The sequence below is a fragment of the Strigops habroptila genome, chromosome 1 (genome assembly GCF_004027225.2).
Source record: "Strigops habroptila isolate Jane chromosome 1, bStrHab1.2.pri, whole genome shotgun sequence".
Classification (NCBI taxonomy): Eukaryota; Metazoa; Chordata; class Aves; order Psittaciformes; family Psittacidae; genus Strigops; species Strigops habroptila.
This window is the reverse complement of record NC_044277.2, coordinates 88,944,219-88,968,735: the sequence shown is the minus strand read 5'-3', so window position 1 is coordinate 88,968,735 and position 24,517 is coordinate 88,944,219. Positions and strand designations below refer to the sequence as shown.

At 45.2% G+C, this 24,517-nt stretch overlaps 2 protein-coding genes across 2 annotated transcripts; both read right to left on the bottom strand.

Moving 5' to 3' along the window:
- Positions 1–1,894: 1,894 nt before the first annotated feature.
- Positions 1,895–10,095, bottom strand: LOC115605568 (N-acetyllactosaminide beta-1,6-N-acetylglucosaminyl-transferase-like). Its single transcript, XM_030480261.1, has 3 exons — positions 9,027–10,095; positions 5,388–5,480; positions 1,895–4,229 (listed from the first exon to the last, which is right to left on the bottom strand). The coding sequence occupies exons 1-3, from the start codon at positions 10,093–10,095 to the stop codon at positions 4,039–4,041; spliced, it is 1,353 nt and encodes a 450-aa protein (XP_030336121.1). The 3' UTR covers positions 1,895–4,038.
- A 10,620-nt stretch (positions 10,096–20,715) lies between these two features.
- On the bottom strand, positions 20,716–23,246 carry LOC115605521 (N-acetyllactosaminide beta-1,6-N-acetylglucosaminyl-transferase-like). Its single transcript, XM_030480135.1, has 4 exons — positions 23,211–23,246; positions 23,030–23,129; positions 22,768–22,926; positions 20,716–21,903 (listed from the first exon to the last, which is right to left on the bottom strand). Exon 4 carries the CDS (start codon positions 21,670–21,672, stop codon positions 20,716–20,718), a length of 957 nt encoding a protein of 318 aa, XP_030335995.1. The 5' UTR covers positions 21,673–21,903; positions 22,768–22,926; positions 23,030–23,129; positions 23,211–23,246.
- Between the last annotated feature and the right edge of the window lie 1,271 nt (positions 23,247–24,517).

Below are 24,517 nucleotides of genomic sequence, written 5' to 3'. Positions count from 1 at the left end.
GTAACTCTTTTTTTAAGCCTTATGTAAAGACATTTTGTTCATTAGATATTTGCATGTTCACAGGCTGATTCCTGGTGGAAACTTAGGATGTTACTGTCTTCCTGCACATTATGGCGTAACAGTGTCTTAACCTTCGAATCAGTGTGTGCTAATGGGCAGATCTTGGCACCATTCTCCATGTTTGCAGTACTCACATCTTCTACTTCATTCCTTGTTTGGTGCTACTGATGTCACTGCTGACTTCTCAGTTCACAAAAGTTAGGTCCATCAGCGTCTTTGGCCCTTTGACTTAGAAGCCAGTGACTGACTCAGAAGCCAGTGAGAAGACAGTCCTACTGGGTACTTTAGTTTTCTCTCCCCTGTGGCCATGCAATTTATTCATGCGCATCAGAGCTTCCGTTTTGCAGTTGTGAGTGCCAAATGGTGGGTTTGTGATAGCTGTGGTGCCCACAAATTAAGTGAGACACAGTTTGCAGAACAAGGCTGTGTACTTTAACAGAGGAATGGGATATTGCAAGAGAGCAAACCAAACCAGACCACAAGCCCGTTAAAGGCATGCTTGGCATTTGCTCCATTCTTCAATTTCGGTGTCACCTTTCCTTTCTTTTATACCATTTCTGTTATTCATTTGGGGTAAAGGTGGTCCAGTAGTGGACCCATATTAGCTGGCTACTGTATGGCCTCTAAGGTGATGCCTAATAGCAGAGGTAAAACTGAAAGCATGAACACATCCACATTACTTTCATTGCTTAAGTGAAGTTAAAAGGATACCTGCTGCCAAACATCGAGCCACAAGCTAGGCCTAGAACTTGCCCTCTCTTCTCTGCAAAAAACCCAGGGAATTTATTTCAGGTGTATAGACCAGAGCCCTAGAGCAGTATTTGTGCCAATACCCTGTTAGCAGTAGCGGGCTCAATCCGTTCAGCGAACACAAGGAGGCACAGAGCTGTATTTTGCTTTTCTTGGACCTGCTCTCACAACTATGCTCCCAGAGACTCTTGTGCAATTGCTGCAACCTGGCACACACTGCCAGACATTTTTGGCTGCTATGCACACCTCTGATGTTGCAGGCACACACAGACCACACATCTTCCTAGGGGTGGGGGATCTTTGGAAGTATTTGGGTGTGTTCAGCTGAAAGGGAAACAGCATGAAACCTGCCAGTTACTCATAATGGGAAACAGGAGACCTGTAGCCACGGACATTGTGCAAGACCGAAACTGCAGCTCCTGCTTATGTCGGCTGGCTCTGGGGAATGCGTGGCCACAGGGTCTTCACTGGAAAGTCTGACTTGCTTGGAAATCCTGTTAGAGAGAGCATGTGCTGTGTGTGCCCCGTCCCTGTCAGCATCTCAGTGAGCGACTGGACAGAACTGAAAACTTTGCTTCTCTGTTCCTACTGATTTGGAAAGTAGGAACTTGCTACAGGTAGCACTGGGAAAGAGTTTACTTTTTATGTGCCTTGCTGTAATTGTAGAAAACAAGGAAGTGCAGGTAGAGGTTACTCAGAGCGCAAGCTCCCTCTATGGAGATGCACCACAGTTGCTGAATGGAATCACTCTTGCTACCATTGTGCACAGGAGTCTAACCCTCCTTAACGTCCTTCCTACCAGCCACCTCCTCCAGTTTTTCATCTTTCCCTGTCTTTTATTGCTATGCCAAAGTACTGATAGATCTCACTGGTGTAGATGCATTTCTGAAGCTCGGCTGCCAGAAATTGTGCTTTTCTCTCTTCTACAGTGATTAACTGTAATATTCTTTATTTTTTAAAAAAAGAAGAGGCTGATGAGGCAGATATTGCACCCAAAAATCAGTCACACTGTGAAAACATATTTATTTACTTACAGAAAAACATAATCTGGAATAGCATTCATAAAAAAAGCGAACCTCCTAAATCACAGCTGGACAGAAATCTGTGATGTTTTTCTGAGTTCTTACTTAAACAGGTAATATAACCCAGGATTAAAATACCTCTGTTTGATCAGGCTCAGAGTACAACACCCTTTTATATCCAGAGTTTCAAACTTCCAAGCTTACTGCTTCTGCTGTTGGGTGATATTTTGTCATTTGCCTGTGGAGTCCGAACAACGAAATACCATCTTGTTTGCACTCTAGGCTATTTTAAATATTCTCATAAAACTGTGAGAATGCCTTTATTTTATTTGGGATGTTTCAATTTGGGGGATATTCAGCTTGTTAGATCAAATGGGAGCTAGTTCCAGATCTCTCTTGAGTTGGACACCCTAAAACTCCCTCTTTAAAGAGGGAGAATTACTCCCTCTGAAAAACTTCTCTCTTCGGCTCCCACCATGGCAGCAAGTTAGCAAAGCCCTCTTCTTCTCCCCTCCCCCCAAAAAACTGAACAGGATTTTCACCAAAGTTCTGTTCCCAAGGTAAATAGTTTGTACTTTTCTGCAGGGATCTGCATTATTAGGTGTTGGCAGCTATAGATGCAGAATAAGCTGACTGATGCAGATCCTGCTTGCTGAGAACCTTCCCTGCAGGTTACCAGCCTTGCTTCAGGACATCTAAATATGATGCGTTGTCATTTCTGAACTGCTGCAGTTTGCAATCCAGTTTATTAAAAGACCCTGAAATCAGCAATGGTTTAATAAAGTTGGTGGTAAACTGCTGTTATCCAAGGGGTACTCTGTGAGCCATCATCGCTTGTTCAGAAGAGAGACAGGAGAGCAGCACACACCCTCCTTAGATTCAGGCATCCCAGTTTACACTGCCTTTGTGCTGCTGACTTGGTCACTCAACAGTGCTGCTAACATGCCACATAAATACAACTGTCATAGTTACAGGAAGAAGCATTCATAGCTTTGGTTTGTTTTTTAGGACACAATAACCAATATTCATAACTTTTACCTTCTGTTTGTCATGCTAAAATATTTCCAAGCACTGATTTATTTATTTGTGGCATGCCTAGTTTGCTGAGATTTTGTGTGCTTTAAGGGGTTATGCAGACTTGGAAGGGAAAACCTGCTCAGATATTTGATGGCCTCCCTCTAGTGGCTGTTACTGGGGAATAAAAGTAGGGCTGTGATGAAGTGAACCCCAAGGTTAAGTATGTGCATTAACCATTATATGAAGGTGAAAAGAAGTCAACTTGGGAAGAAGGCTTATGCCATATCCAACTATGACACAGAATTAATGACTTATTGCCAAAGTTCAGTTACTGCTTTTTCAGTCCTGAAAATATTTATCTACTTCCTTCCCCGCCTTCCAACTCTCTGTGTCCTTACACATGATGATTTAAGGACACTGGTGAGCCAAAATCTGCACGTAGAGAGGTTTGGGTTTTTTTTTTTCCCAGTTCTGTTAGTTGACCAAGTAAGACAAATATGCAAGCCCCCATTTTTCAAACAGGGAGAAGGGCTCCTGTGTCTGAAAGCCTATCTGATTTTTCTAACCACACCCATTGATCTAGTAAAAGATGCTGTTTTCTCTTAAAAAACTTGTCCCAACAGATAAAGAACAGGTAAGATCTGGGAAGTGCAGCATCTTTATTCCATTTCCAGTACTTCTCTGACAGTAAATATCAGTATCTTTGACAAAACCTCATCTGTATGTATAGCCAGCAGTTGTGTTCCTGCTTTTAAAACCTTGCTGACTGTGACTCATTATCTTTTTGCTTACTGAATGTGCACACTTGTCTTTTAGACAGGAAAAGTGCCTGGGATGCATGTATCTCTTTATATTTTTATAGAAAAAAATAGCAATGACAGTGTAACAAGACAAAAGTTGGGGCTGGAAAACAGCCCATTAAAAATGGCAAAAGTGCAAAGCTCCTCCAGCTGCAAGAGGACCTTAGTCCTGGTGTCTCTTTTTGTATCTCTTGTGCTCTAGCTTCTGGGTGTTAAGTGGAAGGTGAGCTTTGCAGGCAGTGTGAGATAAGCTGGCCTGAGCTGCATCTACAGAATATACTAAAGAAACCTGTCTCTTGAGTTCATGCTTCTGGTACAGCAAAAATAAAGATTGCTGCAGCTATTCTCTTGACCACTTTTATTGATGTTGTAGCTTGAGGTTTTGCTAGCTAAAAATACCAGTTGGGTTCCACCTGAACCTCACTCTGGGACAAGGTTCTCTGCCGATGTCTCAGCTCCAGGCACTCCACAGTCAGGGGGTACGTTTTAAGCTCAAACTTATTTGCAAACATACAGGTGGAGTTAAAAAGCCACTTGAGGTCACCTGTTCCATATACACAAATGCCTCTGACATAATGGCCTGCCAGATGAAAAAGGAAAAAAGCATTGTCAGAATCAAAATCCAAATAATTTTTAAAAGTTTTTTCTGCAAAGCCACTATAAGCTCCTACTCAACAAACATACTGAAAGGCCTATTGGATGTGCAGTGGGAGTAAGTGTGAACAATGGGATGAAATGAAAGTTGCTTCAGAATAAATGAGCAAAATAAGGAGATACATCAGAAAAGAAACATTACTAATTCAGACTCTTTCTCAGACAAGGCTAAGACACAGCAAAGGGGAATTTCCTTCTGTCAGTGAAGAGAAACTGATACTTTTACTCATACTAGATTTTCCACTAGCTAATTCTGAGCAATATTTGTGTAATTTCACTGATTTCAACGTAGTTATGCCAATGTGAAACTGCTGTAACTGAAGCTTACTGAAGTTCTAAAACTTTTTCTCCTCAACACAAACAACCATGTTATGGATTAAGAATTCTTGAAATACAGTTTGCATTGTTAGCATTTTGGTATTCCCTTTCTTGTTCCACTTGGATATGTCAGTAGTAGGAGTATGCAATGTACAAACCAGTGACTGAAAAATTAAATGTGCTGTACCACACATTATCTACCGGTAACGTCATGTCATGAAGTAGCATGACATAGGAAAACTCAAAGCTCAACTGTAATCATCAGCCAGCAGCTCCTTAGGTTCCTGGTCAGCTGTGGCTCTGGCAAGACTCAGTGCCTAGCTGAGAGCTGGGATTTGTCCAAGTTCACATGTGACATCTGCACTGCGCACTGCTGCTGGCTCTAGAACATCTGCGTCCCAGTGTGGGACATACACGTGGACTCTTCCCACCCACCTGTGAGAAAATTCCCCTAAGGTCTTCAAGAAAATAGTCATCTAACTCATGGGAGCCTTAAGCACTGCCAGATATCCGCATTTCCAAGGCTGATAGTTTCTATAAAATTCCTGATGAAGAAGCAACTGTTCCAGCTTTCTCACTGTTTATGTAGCTGCTGTCATTCACGTATGGGCTATGAAGGAATTGACTTCTTTCTAATGTCACAATGAAGTGCTGTCTAAAGACTGTCTCACATTATGGTTAGAGGCTGTAGGAGTACAAGAACAACAGTTGAGTGGTTTTCCCCATATGAACAGAAAAAAGTTGTGGAGAAAAATTTATACATTACCATGACAACCTCCATGTGCTTCTTCCATATCAATCCACTTCACTGCTTTCAGGTCACCTTCCCATGATGCATTGGGCGTGGAGCCTGGGACACCTGCAATTAGGTAACAGAAAATCAAGTAATTAGTCCCTTTAACAGCTGTGTATTCAGGTTTGTGTCCACTGTCTGTGACCTTTCTCCACAGAGCTGGGATGAAATACTTAGGAATATGCATCAGCAGATGCCTGGCTGCTAACTCTATTGCCAGGCTTCTTCACAGAAAGCAGCTTTCATGACATAAACAAGATATCAGACCAAGAGACCTAAACATTTCACTTCAGAAATAAAATCCCACTTTTGCAACAGCCTCAGTAGGATACTGCATGTGTGTACCATCACTCATGTAACCTTCTACCTTCCCAACCAGCGGTGCCCTCCAAGTGCTATTTGAACACTGGGCTACCGACAGATAATAGCTTCACGTGAATTTAGGCTCTGTGTAGCACTCCTCAGCAATAAGAAAAACATCCCTGAATTATCAACACTGTTTCTAGAACAAATCCAAAACATAGCCCCGTCCTAGCTACTATGAAGAAATTTAACTCTATCCCAGCCAAAACCAGCACACTCATTTTGTATACTGAAAAGACAAGCATTTTCATCACAATGAGATGAGAACAAAACCTTTTAGAGCTTGTATGAAATGCATAATAGCACTGGTTTGGAGTTGTGGGACCTGTGCAAGGACAGGGAACCTAAGCCCTTCAAAAATGATTTTAGCTAAAATAAACATGTAACATTTTAATCTCCAGTTCTAACCTCTCTCTTTAAGGCTAATTAGCCCATCTTCCTGATTTCATAACTTCATTTAAAGCATGTATTAATATAGGCTATTCATTTTGCTGGTTAACTACAACCCTAAACGGGGTGATTTGCCAGCAGTTCCGTAAAACACAGTTTCAGCTGGTGGCTGCAGCACATGCAAGAAGCCCTCGGCGCTGAAATGGTAGCTGAGAGTGTGTCATCATCCTAACCTTGGTGTTTTCTAAAAAATAAAGGTGAAAGCAAAGTAAGATTTTGTAAATATTTTGGGTTTTTCTGTTCCTTTCCCAGATGGCAACAAGTACAGTACCTCTACAGTTACCATAACCCAACAACTGTTTTGCTTGTGAACTTGAAGAGAAGCACAGCGAAGGACAAACGAGACCCTGAAGGCACTGTATAATGTCAGAGGGGATTGGGGCTGGGGTGTTTTGAAAAATTGGATAGGAGAAAGGTTAAGCATCAGGGTTTTTTTTCTGTTTGCTTGCTTTGCTCTGTGTTTTTGAGAACAGCTTGTTCTTGGTAAGTAAGGATGGTTGTTTGCAATTACCAAGTCACAACTTCTATAACAGATGCAAAAAGACCATGTGATCCAACAGCAGAACCACCACAGCACTTTGCCATAAACAGATGTGGCAGCTATAACCAGAACTTACTACTCTATTTCTCCCCCTCTCTGTATCGGGCTATTATCAAATAAAATAACATGCCAAAAAGTGTGGGTTTGTCCTGGAAAAAAATTGGAAAATGTTATTTTTCTGTAGAAAGCATCAAGCTAAAGATAACACTTTATAAAAGACGAAAAGAGGCACTGATGGTAGGGGATAGACGCTTTAAATGGCCTGGGATGTGCATTACCATCCTCAATTAAAAACCTGTTCATAACAGATGGAGGTAAATGTGGTGTGCGGAAAGACTTGGAAAATGCTGACACAGTGGAGAAGCAGCAAGATGACTGACAAAACAGGAATGACCCCAGGACATCCACAGAAAGACTGGGAGGCACTGCCTTCTAGGAATACAAAATTACTGACTTCACATTATTCACCATCTCCCAAATTGAGCAAATTAGGCATTTTTGTAAGTTAATTCAAGAGTGGGGGAAAGCACAGCTCAGCACTGGGGAAAAAAATGGATTTGCCACATTTTCTTTTAAATATTTGTTTGAGCAAAGGACTTCAGATTTGGAAGCTGTTCTGGGGTCCTGTTTGTATAAATAGTTTGTCTGAGAAGTGGTGGTGATGTGAAAGTTAATATAAACTTTAGCATGAGCTGCTCACTCTACTTTTATTCAGCTCTCATTTCCCACTCTATCTTGTTTAGCAGAGTTTTGTTCTTGTCCCTGAAAAGAAGCAGGGGGGAAGAGCTTCCTCGTGGGCAGCCATACTGAGCACTGTCCTGGAAACGAGTTTGCCACCACCAGGTCTTAGAAATAGCCACCAGCAGAACTACACTGCTCGGGTGTGAAGGCAGCCATGAGTGACTAGAAAGACAGGCCAGCTGCTCCAGCGCCTTTAGTTTCATGTTGGCAGAAGCTTGGAAGCAGAAAAAACACTGGAGCTCATTCATAGAACAAAGGCAACACAACCTGCTTCTCCGCTAAGCTCTTCCTGGGTTGTTTTTGCCATTGCAATTCCACTGAGAGCTGATCTGCATGTATTGGCTCCAAGAGGCAGTCCACTCCCTTTCCTCCTTGCATCGCTACCATGTATTATGAAGACAAACATAAGAAGCTTACACAAAACGAGCCACTGCGTTGGAATTTCTGTAACACACGCTGAACATAAACTGACATTGGGCTGGGAATCTTGCAGCATAAAAGGCTGCCTGATTTGCCTTGGCCTTCCAAATCCCGTACCTGTGATTACAGGATCAAACCAACACATCAGTTAAAACCTAGCTGCCAACAGTCTAGTCTCCACCAGTCCCCTGAAGCAGCCTATGCTTCCTCGTTGGTATCTCGCTCTAGGGGAGGGGACAATTTCTTTGCATTTCTGTGGCACCAACTGATCCAAGCTTTTCTCCTGCACTTTATAAGCTCGTGCTCAGGAGCTTGTACTTCAGATGTCTGCCTCAAATGGTGTACATATCGCCCTTGGGAGTATTATTCTGCAAGACCTGATTGAAATCAACCATAATTTTTGCTGGTCTTTGGGGCCATGTGTTTATGTTTGGGAAACATTCAGGTCTTGGTGTGGGCCATGTATAGGTGGGAAAGTGCATAACCTCAGCCCTACAAGTGAAGTTGTGCAGCCTGTATGTATGCAGGGACCTCGAAATTCACAACCCTCTTTGGTGGCTTTTGGAGAAGCAAGATGGTATAAGGAAGTGCAGGTGGGACTAGTGAGACAGCATGGCCAAAGAGTGTGTAAGCCAAGGGGACGCCGTGCTACACCCCTGGGTCTTCATGGGGCAAGGCAGCTGCTGCTAACCAGGAGGGCATGCAGCATCCTTGAACCCATCACACTGCAATGCCCACCACCCCTGGGGCCTCCCTTACCCAGTCACAGATGCTGTTCTCCCAGGAGACAGCTCAGCCAAGAGGATGAATGACCGGGACATCAGACTCAAGGAGGCACAGTGTGCTCACTTGCCACTAGCACTGCCAACATGGGCTCTCACCTGCTGAGTGGTTTTTCCATGTGAAACAATAGGACTGGTGAAAACCTGCTGTTGGGCACCACCAATAGCCACAGCTGGAAACACCTCCATGGAGTGGTGAGCCATGGTGGCCACCATAGAAGAACTGGTACCATGCAATGGCCAAGTGGCAGCAAGTGCTGGGTGGTAGGTACCACGGTGGGGACCTCCATGCGCTCCCCAGACCTGATGTCCTACCTGGGATCCTGTTGAGCGTCACCCAGAAGTGCTCATCAGGGCTGTAGGTGTCCTCAGACCACGCCAGCAGATCGATGGCACGCTGGTCCTGCAGCACAAACTCCACAAAGGGACGGGTGACGGCCACATACGCGGAGCCAAAGTAGATGGTCAGGTTGTGGGGAGGGGGAGCCTTGCGCAGCAGGGGGAAGACCAGCCCCAAGGCATTGCGGCTGGCCCCCTCACTGTGCACGTATCTGGTGCGGGAGGTGACGTGGGGGGGTGGCAGCACCCCGGGGGTGATGTTCTTGCCCCTGAGGCCCTTCAGCAGCCGGACAATCTCCCGGTTGGTCTTCAGAGGGAAGTCCTGGCCGCAGGTGTTGAGCAGGTAGCGCCAGGGCACGGCCGAGGCCAGCAGGTCTCTCATGCAGTGGAGGTCAGCCCGCAGGCGGGAGACGCCGCCGTAGACCACCCGCTCCGCCCGGGAGGCGAGGAAGGCGTTGGGGAAGCAGCCCAGCAGGCGCCGCACCGCCCGACGGAAGCGGGCCGGCGCCTTGGCGTCCACGTGGACGCAGTAGACATTCTGGGGCATGTACACTGCCCTGAAGAGCCGCTCGAAGGTCTCAAACTCCTTGTGCAGGGTCATGACGTAGGCAATGGGGAAGGCGGCCTCTTCAGCAGAGAGGGTGCGGGTGATGTAGCGGTTCCGCGTGATGTACTCCGTGCAGCTGGATTCTCTGAATGAAGTTTCTAAAGCATTTTCCTTCACAAAGGGCATCTTGTCTTCAATAAGTGCTTTGCAGGCTTCTGCTAAAGTGAAATTCACTGGAACGTTCAGTCTCTGAAGGGATTTTTGGCTGTGGGACACATACGCGCCACAGCGGGCTGCCCGCTGCACTGGCTGCACCTGCCTGTCCCTCAGGCGGGACTCCTGCCCGGCCAGCAGTGTGGTGCATGCCTGCTTCAGCGCCATGGCCTCGGGGGAGCCCCTGCTGCCCACCGCTTGCTGCCTGCCATGCCATAGCAACATGGCAGCGCCCAGCAGCACTGCGGTGGCCACCAGCAGTCTCACCACCCGCTGACACCGCATGGCCCACGCTGCCAGCCTCGGGCCACCCCTGGCCCGGCCAGCACCTCCCAGCAGTCCCACAGCGAGGGGACACAAACGCGAGGCTGACCCATGAAATGCACAGCCGCAAGCCACCTCCCTGCCCTGGGAAGGGCAGTCTTGCCACCGCCTGCAGCTGGCCCAGCACCCAAGGGTGCTCCCCACACCTGCTGCCTTCATGGTGTGTTTCCAAACACAGCCCTCAGGCTGCTGCTGGCACTGCTGGAGGCAAGGGGACACGGACCCTGCGGGCTGGCCTTGCCTTCTGGTGGTGGCCACCATGCTTGCAACGCTCCTAGGTGTGTACAAAGTCCTGCTCATGGACACAGGGCTTCACACCCAGGTACATCCAGTCCATTTTAGTCCCTTCCAGGTTCTCCAACAGTTAGTTAGGTTTGTTTTGATTTGTTTTGTTTCCAGTTGTTGTCATCTTGCAGAACTGTAGTCAAGGAGTTTAAGCTGTCAGTGTTAGGAGGATGGAGAGAAGCTGATGAGCAAATGCAGATAGGATGGAAACAGACACCTCTTAACCCTGTACAGCAACAAGAATTTCTCTGATTGGGCTCATAAGGCAGTATGCAAGAACGATTTGCTCCGAAATCATGGTTTATCTGTCTTCTTGCTTGTCCTGTGAGACAAGTTTTCCCAGCTGTCCATGGGAGGGAGGTGGCTGGTAAAGATATGGGGGAGTCCTCAGAAGAAGAGATTTTCTTTCAAGATAAGACTGAATCATCGGAGAAAAAAAACCCCATCATTCCTCCTTAAAAATGTACAGAGGCTTAATTTTGTATTTTGCCACCATAAATTTTCATTTCAGTGAGGTATGTGAATGCAAAAATATGTGTGGAGGGGTGAAGGGTTAACTAAAATAAACTCAAGATTATCAAACTTTAAAGCAGACCTTAGAACCTGGAGAGAAGGAAATAAAAGTTGGGGAGGGGGGGAAGTTGTTTACAACTACTTCTTTCAAGACAGCCATCTGAATTAAGGCAATGCCATCCGGCTGTTGACAGTCATTAGAGGGCTAAACTGCACCTCATGTCTTTAATCGTCTGATAGATAATAATGAAAGAATCTCAATTCTAGTACCTTCATTTGATGATGCGTTTTGAATCTCAGGTCTAGTACCTTCATTTGATGATGTGTTTTGAAGAAGGTTTTTCTGAGGTGTTAGTGATCCATAAACTAGTGTCTTTGGCAGGGTTGCAGTCCTGCATCAGAGCTGCTGAAATCTACAGGGCTGATCAGGAAACACCTCCTTCCCGGAGCAGGAGTGAGCTGGACCTGTGGGGACACACTGGGTGCCAAGGACAGCGATGGGAGAGCTGCTGTGCAGGAAACGCCAGCGCCCACCCCAGCACCCATTCAGGCGTGGTTCTGGCAACTTCCACCCCGGCTGCCCAGGCAGGGTGCTGGCAGCAGGGTTTGTCTCTCAACAAGTGCAACGTAGCTTTAGGTGTGGTCAGATGAATTTGCTCATAGGTGAAAGGAGGGGACAGGTTCGGGTGGCCTGACTGGAGTTCCCCCCCCTAGCAAAAACAAGGGCTGTTGTCAACTCAGCATCTGGGAACATCAAGAGAAGTCTCTGTTACTGCAACTGGACTGACATTTAGTTTGTTACATGCATGAACTGTGACAGACATCACCTGATGCCAGAATTTAGAAAGAAAGAAATTCTTTCTTAAATTACTGTCATCTGATTCTGTTCTTCAAGGAGTTGTGCTGTTTGAAGCCTGTTAGTCCAATGCCTGATAATTTTAAAGATAAAGGAGAATCAAGCAAAGGAACACAAGCTCATTTATTAGCTATGGCTTTTCAGAAAGATTTCTTGAAGACATCGCCTTCCTTATCCCATCATCACTAAGTGATGTTTTAGTGAGAAGCAAACAACTGGTTGTGAAGCAAAGTATTGCTCCTACTGAAAGCAGTACTTAAATTCCAATGACTGCAGATTGCACAGAGACCAAGCCCTACTTTAAGTTATATCTTCTCAGATGAACTATGAGTTATCGGAATGGTGGATAGAGGACAAAAGTAATTTTTCAGGAAATTCTGCCATGAAGATGGTGGCTTTGTGATTGCTGCGGTGGTGTTGCAACACCTCTCCTTAAGCAGGTTTTTCAAAAGAGAAAGGTTTTGATCATGAGATTACAACAGCTGTGCAGGCATGAGACTCAGTAACAGTCACAGGAAAATCCCTTTTTTTTAATGCCTTATTCCTGTGAGAAGTTCTTGCTCAATAAGGAAGACTCATTAAAATAATGGAAAATATGATCAAGACAATAAGGATTAGTTAGATGAGTAACACTGCAGACATAGGTACAAAATACTTCTTTTCTAGAACACGGCTTATTCAACTAGCATCATTGTCTGGAATCATCAAAAAGCTTCTGCGTCACTGTCTGTCTGTCTTTTGAAGGGTGGGCACTAAGCTAAGGAAAAGGAACAATTTTAATAGGCAGAACAGAATTGCTGTAGTGCATGTTAGTATGATGCTTGCATTGTGGAGAAGGCTGTCCAAGAGGCTGTCTACAAACAACAGTGGGGTGGAGAGGTACCAACGCAGTTTTGAATTATTAAGTTGCTGTAGAGAGAAGCTCGGTGCAAGCTAAATTGTCTGGAAAACACACAGGTCTGTACAAGCAAATGGCTTTATAAAAACTTTAAAATAAGGAATTGGCTAACATGATTGATTAATGTGCTAGCAGCGCTGCTCAGAATTTTCTGGTATTATTCTTGTATCTCACACCTACATCCAAGGCATGCGAATGAGATGTTCCTTGAGAGCCACCAGCTCTTGTTTGGATGTAAAGCTACTGCTTCAGATGAACTGCAGTGAAATTTTAACAAGGACAACTCCCGTCTTTCTTGAGAGAATACTAGCTTGACTCACAGCATTACCTGCCACATGCCTGCCATTACCTGAGACATACTGTATGCCAAATCTCTTCCTTATTTTTCTGTCTATCACTCAGCTCCCAAATGAGGAATTGCTATCAGGGTGGTGCAGATAGACTTTCAAAGTTTGGGGGTGGTTTAACACTCAACTTAAAAACAAAACTACCCATCACTGACAAAATAAGTGAACACATTCACAACCTTCATCCTGCTTGGAGAGAGCTGAGGTGAGTCTGGTCCTTTGCACTTAGACAGACACGATATGTAACTGTATCAAAAACGCTTAAAATTGTGGTTAGTGCACAGCTGGGTGAATCCTTGGAAAACTAAGTACAAGCCAGAATGCAACATCATCTTCCATGGATTTCCAGTTTCTGTCATGTTAGCTGGAACAAGAGAAAAAAACTCACTCAAAGATACGGGGTTGAGGTTGCTGATGTTCCCAGATACCTGTGCTTGACACGAAGCTTCTGGAGGCCTTGTGGTCTGCCCATTCAGACCAGAGAGTGGTCTGGGTTTGTGGGCTTGCATGGCTGATGCAAAATTTTGTCTAGTTTTGCAGCAGGCAGCAGTGGCATGCTGTGTACCCAATGTCCCTTTTGGGCTGACACAAGAGCAAAAGCGACATGGTGCTCCTTTCCCCTTCCCTTCCTCTGGGACAGATGACCCGCAGCTGGTCACCATTCTGCAGGCTTCTTGCAGAAACCAGGAATAGAAGTGGTTCTGTTCTGGCACTTTGCAAATCCCCAGCTTCCCTTACAGCAAATGACTGCCAAGCACCACTCATGATGTCTGTGCATGAGAGGGATGTGCATAACCAAGGCATGTGCCAGAGGTGGGACCATCCTCTCCATGGGTAACTGGATGAATTTTGTGCCAGCCAGAATGAAAGCAGGGAAGAGAGGTGTCAATGTGGCTAATGGCTGCATAGCTGCTAACCACCTTGCACTCCATGTAAGGGCAAACCACCCCAAACAAGTTGCTGTTGTGCTCTGCAGCGACAGGAAGCAAAGAATTGCTGACCGTGGCACCATTGCTACATCACCGGCATTTTGCGGGAGAGAAAGGACCCACATGTTAGGGTCTTTTCATGGAAGCTTAGAAAGGCTGCTCTAGCACACCAGGATGTGTTTGCAGCCTTGCTCAGTTGCCAGAATATAACTGAGCACTCCTACATGGCAGGGAATGAGTGAGTGATTTTTGTAACAGCCAGTTGCTACACGCAGGCTTTCTCTTGCAGCTCGTATCCTGAGGGGATCGCTAATGATTTAACAGCTCCTATATTGGGACTAGCAATACTCATTGCATCTCTGCGAAACAGAGTCTGATGCCTCATCTTAATGTATCCCCACACTTCCCTGCTGTATGGGTTGGAGACACGGGTAGTGGGATGAAGTTATTGATGCTGGACTTGGGGTGAGGTGGAAAAAGCAGTGTGGCTGGACGTGAATGTTCTCATGCAAGGCCGCTTTGTGATATCCAGGAACAAAGATCTTGGATGAGTGCCAGGATCTGCAATCTTTTTTGCTTACCATCAAGGAAGGAAAGCAATAGAGAAGTGGAGCATAGAAAAACAGGTGAAGTTCAGCATGGGGGAACTGGTAAGAGATGGAGAGCAAGGAAAGAATATGGAGGCAGGCATCACCTAGCTACTTACACAACATGAGTCCTTGACATTTTGGAGTCTTCTACTGTCACATACTTGCTGGTGTGCACTTTAGAACCAGTACCATGCTTGGCAGTGGTGAGGCTGTTTGTTGGGATTCCTGTGTTCCCCTTAGCTGCTGTAGTGCACTAGATGCACGCTAATGTACATCTTCTGGTTTGGTTCCACCAGAGAAGGAATCCAGCCCTTGCGCACTAAGATCATTACCTGAATAAACCTAGTGTTCCATAGGAGGGAACAGTTGGATGGAAAGGACTTCAGAAGCACACTTCTGCTCCCAACTAAAACATTAATTGTGTAACCACAATCAGCAAATCAAACGTGCCTGTGCAAAGCCTGCCTCCAGAATTCCATGCTCTGTCTGTGCAGCAACACAGTGCCTTTTGGAGGCACACCAGCTAGTTGTGTGGCAGTGATTCCTCAGCATTTCTGTCAGTGACAATGCCCCATGAGCCATATTCCTGAAGTTCTTGCTCCTCTTGTTCATGGTTCTGTACAGTACTCTAGTTGTGCTGATGCAATTTCTGTGGAGCCGCACACTGAACCCTGGGGGAGCAGCACCCTGCTGGGAATAATCCATCACCAAAAGCATCAGAGTGCACGTGCAAAACCCTATTTCTGCTGGTTATGGCTGTGTTTCTTGTTATGCCTAGACTGCTTGTAGTATTTGGCCAGCTTGGATATTACAATGCAACACTCCACTGTGCCCATCCAGTGTGCTTCCGGAAGAGTTGTTCCCAAACTTCTCTACTTCTTCACTGAGATTCTTGAGTCTTGACTGCCATTCACTTCTAAATCCAGCCATAGCTGTAGCCCCAAATGTAGCATCTCCTGCCCCTGTGAATGGAGAGGACCTTCATATCTGCCTGTAAATAGTGAAACGCGCTTCAGGGCTGGCTCTGATCAGAGGCCCTATGGAGAAGAGGATGCTCTGCCAGCATCTTTTCATGACTAAATAGCTAAGACTTCACTTGCTTCTTCAGTGGTATGGCATCTCCATCAATGTTGGTTAAGTTCTGAAGCTAAAGATGACAACTATTAAAACACATCTGTCCCCACCACAACAGCAGCAGCTATTGCACATACCCTGGTAAAGCAGGTAAGAGACAGTGCCTTGGGTATGTTTCCCAGGCTGCAGTAACAATTCTTGTCTCTTTGTAACAGGGCAGAAAGGACAGAGGCCAACTTGCCAAGAAGCTGTCAAGAGGGACTCTGAAAAGGGTTTGGATAAAAGGATGTTCTTGGCATGCCTGAATTTGGGAGAAATTCCCTAAAATGCAACCTGAACAAGAAACTTGGAGAACAGGTGCAGGAGACTAGGAAAGAGACTTCCTTTGCATGTGCACAAGTGCATTCAGTCACAGTTTTGAGAGAAGGGATGAGGATGGTGGTTTAAGTACTCTGGGAGATGAGCCTCTTACCTAAATACATACTGCTGACCTCTGGTGATTTATTTCCTGTCCCTGAACACCTTGGCTGTTCATTCCCATAACCACCAAGGCCCTTCAGCCCTGCCAGCACAGTCACTTATAGCACTGTGCAGTGATCCAGGGCAAGGACTGATTACAGATAAACTCTTTCATGCTTTCCAGGCTGGTATTAATACAGAACCTGGTGCCAGCAGCACCTAACAGAAAGGTTGAAGTAGAAAACTGATGCCATTTTTACAGGATATTGCAGTAAGCTACCTGTGGCACACAGATGACATTTGTTCACCAGGCTATGGGCTAGCCTTTTTAACATATTTGTTTTGGCTGTGAGGATGCACTCTTGAATATTTCCCTATAGCTTACTTGTCAGTTGGAGGGTGCGCATGATATAATCTTGAAGATTAAAGCAAAGATAGGACTTGTTTCATTGGAATCAATGTGCAAAAACTTCCTATAGGTAAAAGCTTTAGCTCAAAGACCTGAGCATGTGAGTTTTAAACAGACAAAGTTTGTAAGAGCGATATAACCCATGAGACCATAAAATTTGTATCTATCTCCATATCATCGTTTCCTAGAAATTTATCTTAAACGCAATAGCAAAAATATGTTCAACTAGCAGTGTTGCATTTCCCAAATACATCTCGTCTGCACTAGGATGGAAATTGTACAGAAACTGTTGACAGCGATAAAGCACACACAATGCCTTTAAATATTTCTGCCCTACCCTTCCAAGATCAGGTGTTAAAAAATGCCTGTATGCAGATGGCATTGTAGAAAGTGAGTTGAGCCAGGCTCATGGCTCACCGGCACTGAAAGGGGAAGATCTGGCTGCTGTTCCTCCTCTCCTTCCCATTTTCCTCTCCCTTTTGCTCACATCTGCATGTTCACTCCCAGCTTTAATTCATGCTTTACTTCAGCGCTGGCCAAATTCTTCACCAAGCCAATTAAATTCACAGATTGAGGAAAGAAGTAGATTGTTTTTCTTCAGACCAAGTGAGTTAAACTGGCAAAGCTCCTAGCACAGGGCTGGTGGGCAGAAAGAAGTAGGAAGGGATAAGGAGAAAATTTCCTATTTTGGGAACAATGAGCTTTTAGTGTTCAGCTGTCTTGTGCACCCACACCCTTAGTAAAGAAATGGGACTGATGCAAAGGTGACGGTGCAACCACACTCTGTTATTCTGCAAGTGAGCCAATTCTGAAAATACAACAGTTTAATCCAGTGCATTAGAGTGGGAATTAGGTGTCAGTGCTCCAGTTCTGGCTTTGCCTACGGTCTGGTTTAAGACACTAGGAATGTAATTTCATCCTTTTCTGCCTGCTTTTGCGAATGGGAAATAATAGGACCGATCTCCCTTCTAAGAGCATGTTGGCATCTCTGAATGAGAAGTGCTGCTGTTACTTCTTCTGACGTTTATTTTCCCAATGAACAATGCTTAAGTTACTAATGGATCAGCATATGTGTATGTCAATGTACATATTGGTGTGTACCCTGAGGGATTATCACTTGGGACTGCCTGTATCCCAAGTCAAGCATACGCTGTGACTTCGTCACGTGAAAGTGGGACAGGAGTTTGGCTTGGAAGAGGATCCAGTAAAAACTACTCTGAAGAACTCGATAACGTGAACTCTGGATACACACCTCTCCCACAGCAACCAGAGTCTACTTTCTGCTCTACGTGAGCAGAGAGGGGAAAGGTGGCCCAGTGGTTATGCTGCTGGCCTGGGACGTGGCCACTAACCTGCACTGTGGTGGTGTGTGCTTCTTGTGAGACCTGGGGAAAGTAATTTAGGGCCAGTCACTTCAGGCCTACATACTTTGCAAATACTTTCCCTTATTTTCCCCATGCTTCTCTTCCTTATCTGAAAAGTGACTTTCAAGAATTTTCTGTCACACAGAATTTATGTGGGAGATAAGTGGCCTGAGAGAAATACCAAAGATAAGTTAAGACTTGTATTTGAAAACCAACTGAATGGGAATTGAAAGTCTTTAGCTTTAGGAGGCTGAAAAAAAAAATATATCTTGGTCTTCATTGCATGTCTCTGGGTAATAAGCATGCTATTTTAAGATTTGGGAATCAAACAGTCTTTTTTAATCTTTTATCTGAACTGAGAATATTGTGAGTGTCTGAAATGACAAATCTGTCTGGTTTAGTTTTTTCATGATATGCTGTCCATCCAAACTGGTCCTTAAACGATCTCTTTGCTTGCCTGGAGGCCTCCAACTATTAGTTCTAACAGCTGGACCACTGCCTCACACCATTATCTCCCTTTGATATGCCTGAAAAGCTGAGAGGAAGTGGCCTGGTCAAACTTGGACAAGAGGTTTTGTTACAGCCAGGAACTGAGTCCCAGGCTAACACCCTATGCACTGAGAGGGATGACTTCTCACCCCAGAGTCTGGATCTGACTTGGATACATTCAGGTGAGTGACACTCTGTGCTATGCTTACAAGTTTGGATTCAAAATCCTGGAAATAGCAGCCCCTGAGTACATCTATGAGAGCTGCATGGCCACTTTTGGCCAGACACACTAATGTGATGGCATAGAAAACAAGGAAGAGGAAGGAAACATATCTGCTGTGGAAATGTTACATCTTCTGAATGCAAAGAGAAAAAGCACAAAAATTGTTATTCCAGTATGCAACACTGGAAAGCATACAGTGGTGATCATGGAAATGGTTTAGTGTGATGTGTCCCTGCCCATGGCAGGGGGTTGGAACTAGATGATCTTAAGGTCTTTTCCAACCCCGACTATTCTATGATTCTATGATTCTAAATATACAATGAAATGCACAGCCTATGTAAGCTACACAGTGCAGTACAACAAATGGCAACTACCTAAATCTTTCTGTTTGTGGAGAACATATCTGGTCCCAGGTTTATTGCTCCTGAGGCAATGGACTATGATAAGATCACAGCAACCAGCTTCTTTGAAAAGTCAGCTAACTACAAATAGCATCTGGTGATGATTGTACCATAAATATCTCAATCAGTAATCATTTGTGCATCTCATGCATGCCAGTTGTAAAATATAGTTATGAGAAGAGCAAGCACTATTCTCATAGAGTTAAGTGATAATTTGGCCTTGCAAAATGGACCCACAGTCTACTGCTTAGGTTAAAGTAGCCATGCTCTGCCCCACTGTTACTGCTCCTTGTTTTTGTTTTCCACAAGTTCAGTAGGGAAGGGGTGGAAAGAAAGAAGAAAAAAAATGGCAGAAGAAGAAATTTATCCTGTTTCCATTCCTCACAGCCCTGCTTCGAGCTGCTGTGAAGCTCTAGGGCATTGGGCACAATGAAGTCCTACCAGATGTTTCTAAAAGCATCAATGTGCATGGGGGAGAAGTCCTATGCATCTTCTGACCCTTTCCCAGTCATATGAACAAAGCAAAACTAATTGCAAATACCTAAGGTGAAGATGAAAATACTGGCTCTATTTTACTGAATAAATCCTTGACCTTGCAAAGTGAGGTTTAGGCAGTAGTTATGAGTACATGGGGTTTTTCTGCAGGCGTTATGTGAGAGATGGTATGTGTGTGCCCACAGAAAAGCATACAAAGACTAGAAGCAGATTCTAGCCTGAACTCACGTTATTTTCTGGCTCTGGAGTAATACATAGGGAGCAATTGAATTCTATTTGTGAAAAATAAAATTCCTCCTAGAAAATGAACATCTTCTTGTCGTGGTTTAAGCCCAGCCAGTAACTCAGAACCACGCAGCCGCTCGCTCACTCCCCCTCCTCCCCCCGTCCCTCCGCTCCCGGACGGATGGGGAAGAGAATCGGAAGAATGTGACTCCCACGGGATGAGATAAGAACAGTCCAGTAACTAAGGTATAATGCAAAACCACTACTGCTACCACCAATGATAATAATGATAAGGGAAATAACAAGGGGAGAGGATACAATTGCTCACCACCCACCGACCAATACCCAGCCCGACCCAAGCAGTGATCTGGGCCTTCCAGGCAACTCCCCCCAGTTTATACACTGGGCATGATGTGCTGCGGTATGGAATACCCCTTTGGCCAGTTTGGGTCGGGTTTCCTGTCTCTGCTTCCTCCCGGCTTCCTGTATGCCTCCTCACTGGCAAAACATGAGACTGAAAGTCCTTGATCGGAGTAAACATTACTTAGCAACAACTAAAAACATTGGTGTTATCAGCACTGTTCTCAGGCTAAAAGTCAAAAACACAGCACTGCACCAGCTGCTAAGAAGGAGACAAATGACTGCTACAGCTGGACCCAGGACACTTGTAAAAAACACGTTCCCTACAACGCTTACATATTTTAATCTTTATTCCTTCTTTTTTCTTCATCTCCAGTTTTACAGGTAAAATGTTTAACAGCTGAAATATCTGAGGATTTCAATTTGAACTTAGACCCTCTGAGTGACTTCCTTCTTGGGGACAGACCAGTAAAGCACGTCCTGCACTGCTCAGTAATTTCTCCCTCAATGGTCAAAAAGGGCAAATAAGCTTATTTGACTGATCAGCCTTTTTTATCAATTATGATCTGATTAAATTTTTCATCTAGGTTTTGTCAAAATCAACCTTGGATATATGTCTTTGTGTGTGTGCGCATGCATGTGCATACCTGGCAATGCATCTGTGTTATCTACAGAAAACAGGAGAGAAGGAGTACTCACCTGGGATCCTGTTGAGCGTCACCCAGAAGTGCTCATCAGGGCTGTAGGTGTCCTCGGACCACACCAGCAGATCGATGGCACGCTGGTCCTGCAGCACAAACTCCACAAAGGGACGGGTGACGGCCACATATGCGGAGCCAAAGTAGATGGTCAGGTTGTGGGGAGGGGGAGCCTTGCGCACAAATGTCACCAGCATGAAAGAGAAGAGAGAGTATAATTGCTCCCTGTGCACGTATCTGGTGCGTGAGGTGACGTGGGGGGGTGGCAGCACCCCGGGGGTGACATTCTTGCCCCTGAGGCCCTTCAGCAGCCGGACAATCTCCCGGTTGGTCTTCAGAGGGAAGTCCTGGCCGCAGGTGTTGAGCAGGTAGCGCCAGGGCACGGCCGAGGCCAGCAGGTCTCTCATGCAGTGGAGGTCAGCCCGCAGGCGGGAGACGCCGCCGTAGACCACCCGCTCCGCCCGGGAGGCGAGGAAGGCGTTGGGGAAGCAGCCCAGCAGGCGCCGCACCGCCCGACGGAAGCGGGCCGGCGCCTTGGCGTCCACGTGGACGCAGTAGACGTTCTGGGGCATGTACACTGCCCTGAAGAGCCGCTCGAAGGTCTCAAACTCCTTGTGCAGGGTCATGACGTAGGCAATGGGGAAGGCGGCCTCTTCAGCAGAGAGGGTGCGGGTGATGTAGCGGTTCCGCGTGATGTACTCCGTGCAACTGGATTCTCTGGATGAAGTTTCTAAAGCATTCTCCTTCACAAAGGGCATCTTGTCTTCAATAAGTGCTTTGCAGGCTTCTGCTAAAGTGGAATTCACCGGGACGTTCAGCCTCCGAAGAGATTTTTGTGTGTGCAAATTACCAGCATAAAAAACAATTGGAAGTGAAACACTGAGAATCAGAACAGCAAAGAAACAATATCTGAGTGTATTCATTGCTGCTCCGAAAAAGAGTCTCACTTGAAATATTGCAGAGAGGTCAGATCAGACACCACAAACTGTTTTGCTGGCTGCTCTTGCTTCCTTCTTGAGAACAGATGTATCCATCTGATGCATAGCATGCAGCTGCTGTCTTTACTTTCAATATTAATAGTTTTATAGTCATCGTTGATGTGGAAGCAGCATAAGTAGCAAACAACGTGCAGGCAGAAGCTGCTCCACGGCACCCTGAAGATTAAACAGACATATTGCATAATTACTGGCCAGGCAATGAACAGCCAGTAGCATATATTTCAGTGTCCTTGAATTCAATTTACAGATAAGTTCTTAACTGCTCCCTCACTGCTCTCCCTGCATGTACCATATAGCTGTAAAACTTCGAGTATGCACCCTGTGACAGGAAACCCTCACATTTACCTCATGTATAATTCTTTTTTTTTTTTTTTTACTTACAGGAATTTTTTTTAACCACCCAAGTGTATCAGTCATTACCGCTTCAGAGTTATAAAAAGGCCTGTTCAGCACACCGTGCTACCATGTAAGGCCACCAACACAACCGCATATAAGAAGCAGGGGAATCTTTTTAGCCTCTGAGTTATATCAGAGCCATCATTATTTGCAGTGATGTTTTCTTTATTTGTAAATTCAAAATCTGCCAAATAGTTTCTGCCAAGTGTCATGGATGAGTCGTGATGAGCTCCAGGCTTACATCCATCAAAAGGAACTGGGTTAGCGAAACCTGTTTTTTAAACTACTTAACCTAACCTTAGGCTTTCTGATGAATCATTCTTGTTTCTAAGAGCCATGCATGCATTTGGTATAACAGCATACTTATGCAATTAAAGCTTGTGGCATGGCTCTGGCTAAAGTGAAATACTTGGTGGCTCTCTCTCTTCCAACTGTGAGTCTGTTGATCTGGATCTCCTGCCATGAGACAGCACATTTGAGGCATATAAATTTTTTCCAACATCATGTCCTTTTGCTCCAATGTGAAGTAATGCTAAGTCAGTATCAGATGATCTGAGATTATGCCTGTAAATGTTTTGACTGGGCAGACCAGCACGTTACAGAGGCAGAAATACCGACACCTACCTTCCAACTCATGCAGACAAGTCACCTCAGGTGCTGGCAGGTCCCTCCGAGAAGCTGTGCTTTCCTCCCATCCTGGCTCCAAACAGTCTCCGGGATTCTCTGTTCAAACAGACTGAAGGCTGCAGGCAGTGACTTCAGCCCATCAGGTACAGTCATAAGCTGTAATGAGGAGAGGAGCACTGGAGAAGCTTTGCAAGGGCTTGTGGCCAAAACGTCCCCCAGGAGGGGCACTGTACAGGACAGACCTTGCAGTTAAACTTACCCAGAGACAGTGAGCAGCAGAGCCACCCCTCACCAGAGAATCATCAGGGACAGGTAGGGATGGCTATGGTCACAGCAGCCTTCTTCATGGACACCAGTGCCTTCGGAAGGAGGATAGCTCAGATGGAACTGAGGGGCCTGAATAGAGGTGTGCAAAGATCCAGGAAGTAACAAAGATTCACCTGATGCTGCTGAGAAATCACTTGGAAAATGCTGCCGCAGCCCAACAGTGTGGCTTATTAAAAGAGGATTCAGAGAGATGAGCAGACACTGACCTGGGACCATTAACTGAGTCTCGCAAAGAAATGCAGAGCAAACACGCCATGAGGGGAAGATGTGTCCCAGCTCAGTTACTGGTGAATGCTGTCCTAGGAAGCACAGAGTTGTCCAGAGTGCTTCAAAACACTGCTCCTTCCTAATTTGATTGTTACAGTAAATTATAGCCAAAAGTGAACAACACTCCTCCACCTCACACCTCAGTAACACAAACTGCCACGACCACAGGTGACTATAAGGCCAGCAGCATCTTGCTGTCATCTGTGCACTCTATAGATCATTGAGTTCAGCATCTTCTCACATGTTCACTGGGCCAGCTGGCAGCAAGACCATTTCTTCCCCTGTGCCATGGTCTTAACATGAGACCTCCATCCAGCTGGAGTTAGGAAAATGGAGAAGGAAGAAAACCAGAGGCAGGTGCCAACATTCCTGCAGGAATCAGGATTTCCTTGGTGGAGTGTCAGGGGCAGAGAGCACATGTAGATTTTCTAAAGTACCAAAGGCTGATATTGCCCAAGGCACTTAGATGCATTTTAAACTGTCTGCTCAGATGCTTTTAAAACCATTTTAGACACTGTGTAACCTGCTACACAGCTAGGAAAACCTTCAAGGACTTTAAATATATATATAAAACATACATATATACATACACATATATATACATATATATATATACGCAGAAAACAAGAGATAGGCCTGCTCATCGTAAGAATGAAATGCAAGATTTTAACTTTTCCTTGGTGTGTTTCACTGTGGTTTTGTTTGGTTGTTCTTGCACAGACATTGCTGCAACACCCTTGCAGCTATCCAGACTAACCATGATCCTTTGGCATTACTAGCCTTTAGGGAAAGAAGGCTGCGTGCTTGCTGCCACTTCTTCAACCTGGTGCCTCGATTCCCTGGAACAGTTTGTACTTAAAAACCTGAAAACACATGCAAATGATCTTGTTTTCTTGTTGCTCCTGTAACTTACTTGTTTGCTATGGACCATGCTAGTAAAGCAAACTTCAACACCTAAGAGAAAACAGCCTCCCTAGGTACATATATATGTGTATATGTATGTGTGTATATATATGTATCTTTTATATATATTAAAGTTCTTAAAAGTTTTCCTAGCTGTATAACAGCTAACAGTTTCCAAGGCATCTAAATGACTTGGACGATATCCATTCATGCAAATGATTGCTGTGGAAAACAAAGCTCTCAAAACCTT

Coding starts and splice junctions, on each gene's coding strand:
- LOC115605568 (XM_030480261.1), bottom strand. CDS start 10,095: ATGCGGTGTCAGCGGGTGGTGAGACTGCTGGTGGCCACCGCAGTGCTG. Junction 5,481..9,026: donor GACGCTCAACAGGATCCCAG/GTAGGACATCAG, acceptor ACCTAATTGCAG/GTGTCCCAGGCTCCACGCCC. Junction 4,230..5,387: donor AGCACATGGAGGTTGTCATG/GTAATGTATAAA, acceptor TTCATCTGGCAG/GCCATTATGTCAGAGGCATT.
- LOC115605521 (XM_030480135.1), bottom strand. CDS start 21,672: ATGAATACACTCAGATATTGTTTCTTTGCTGTTCTGATTCTCAGTGTT.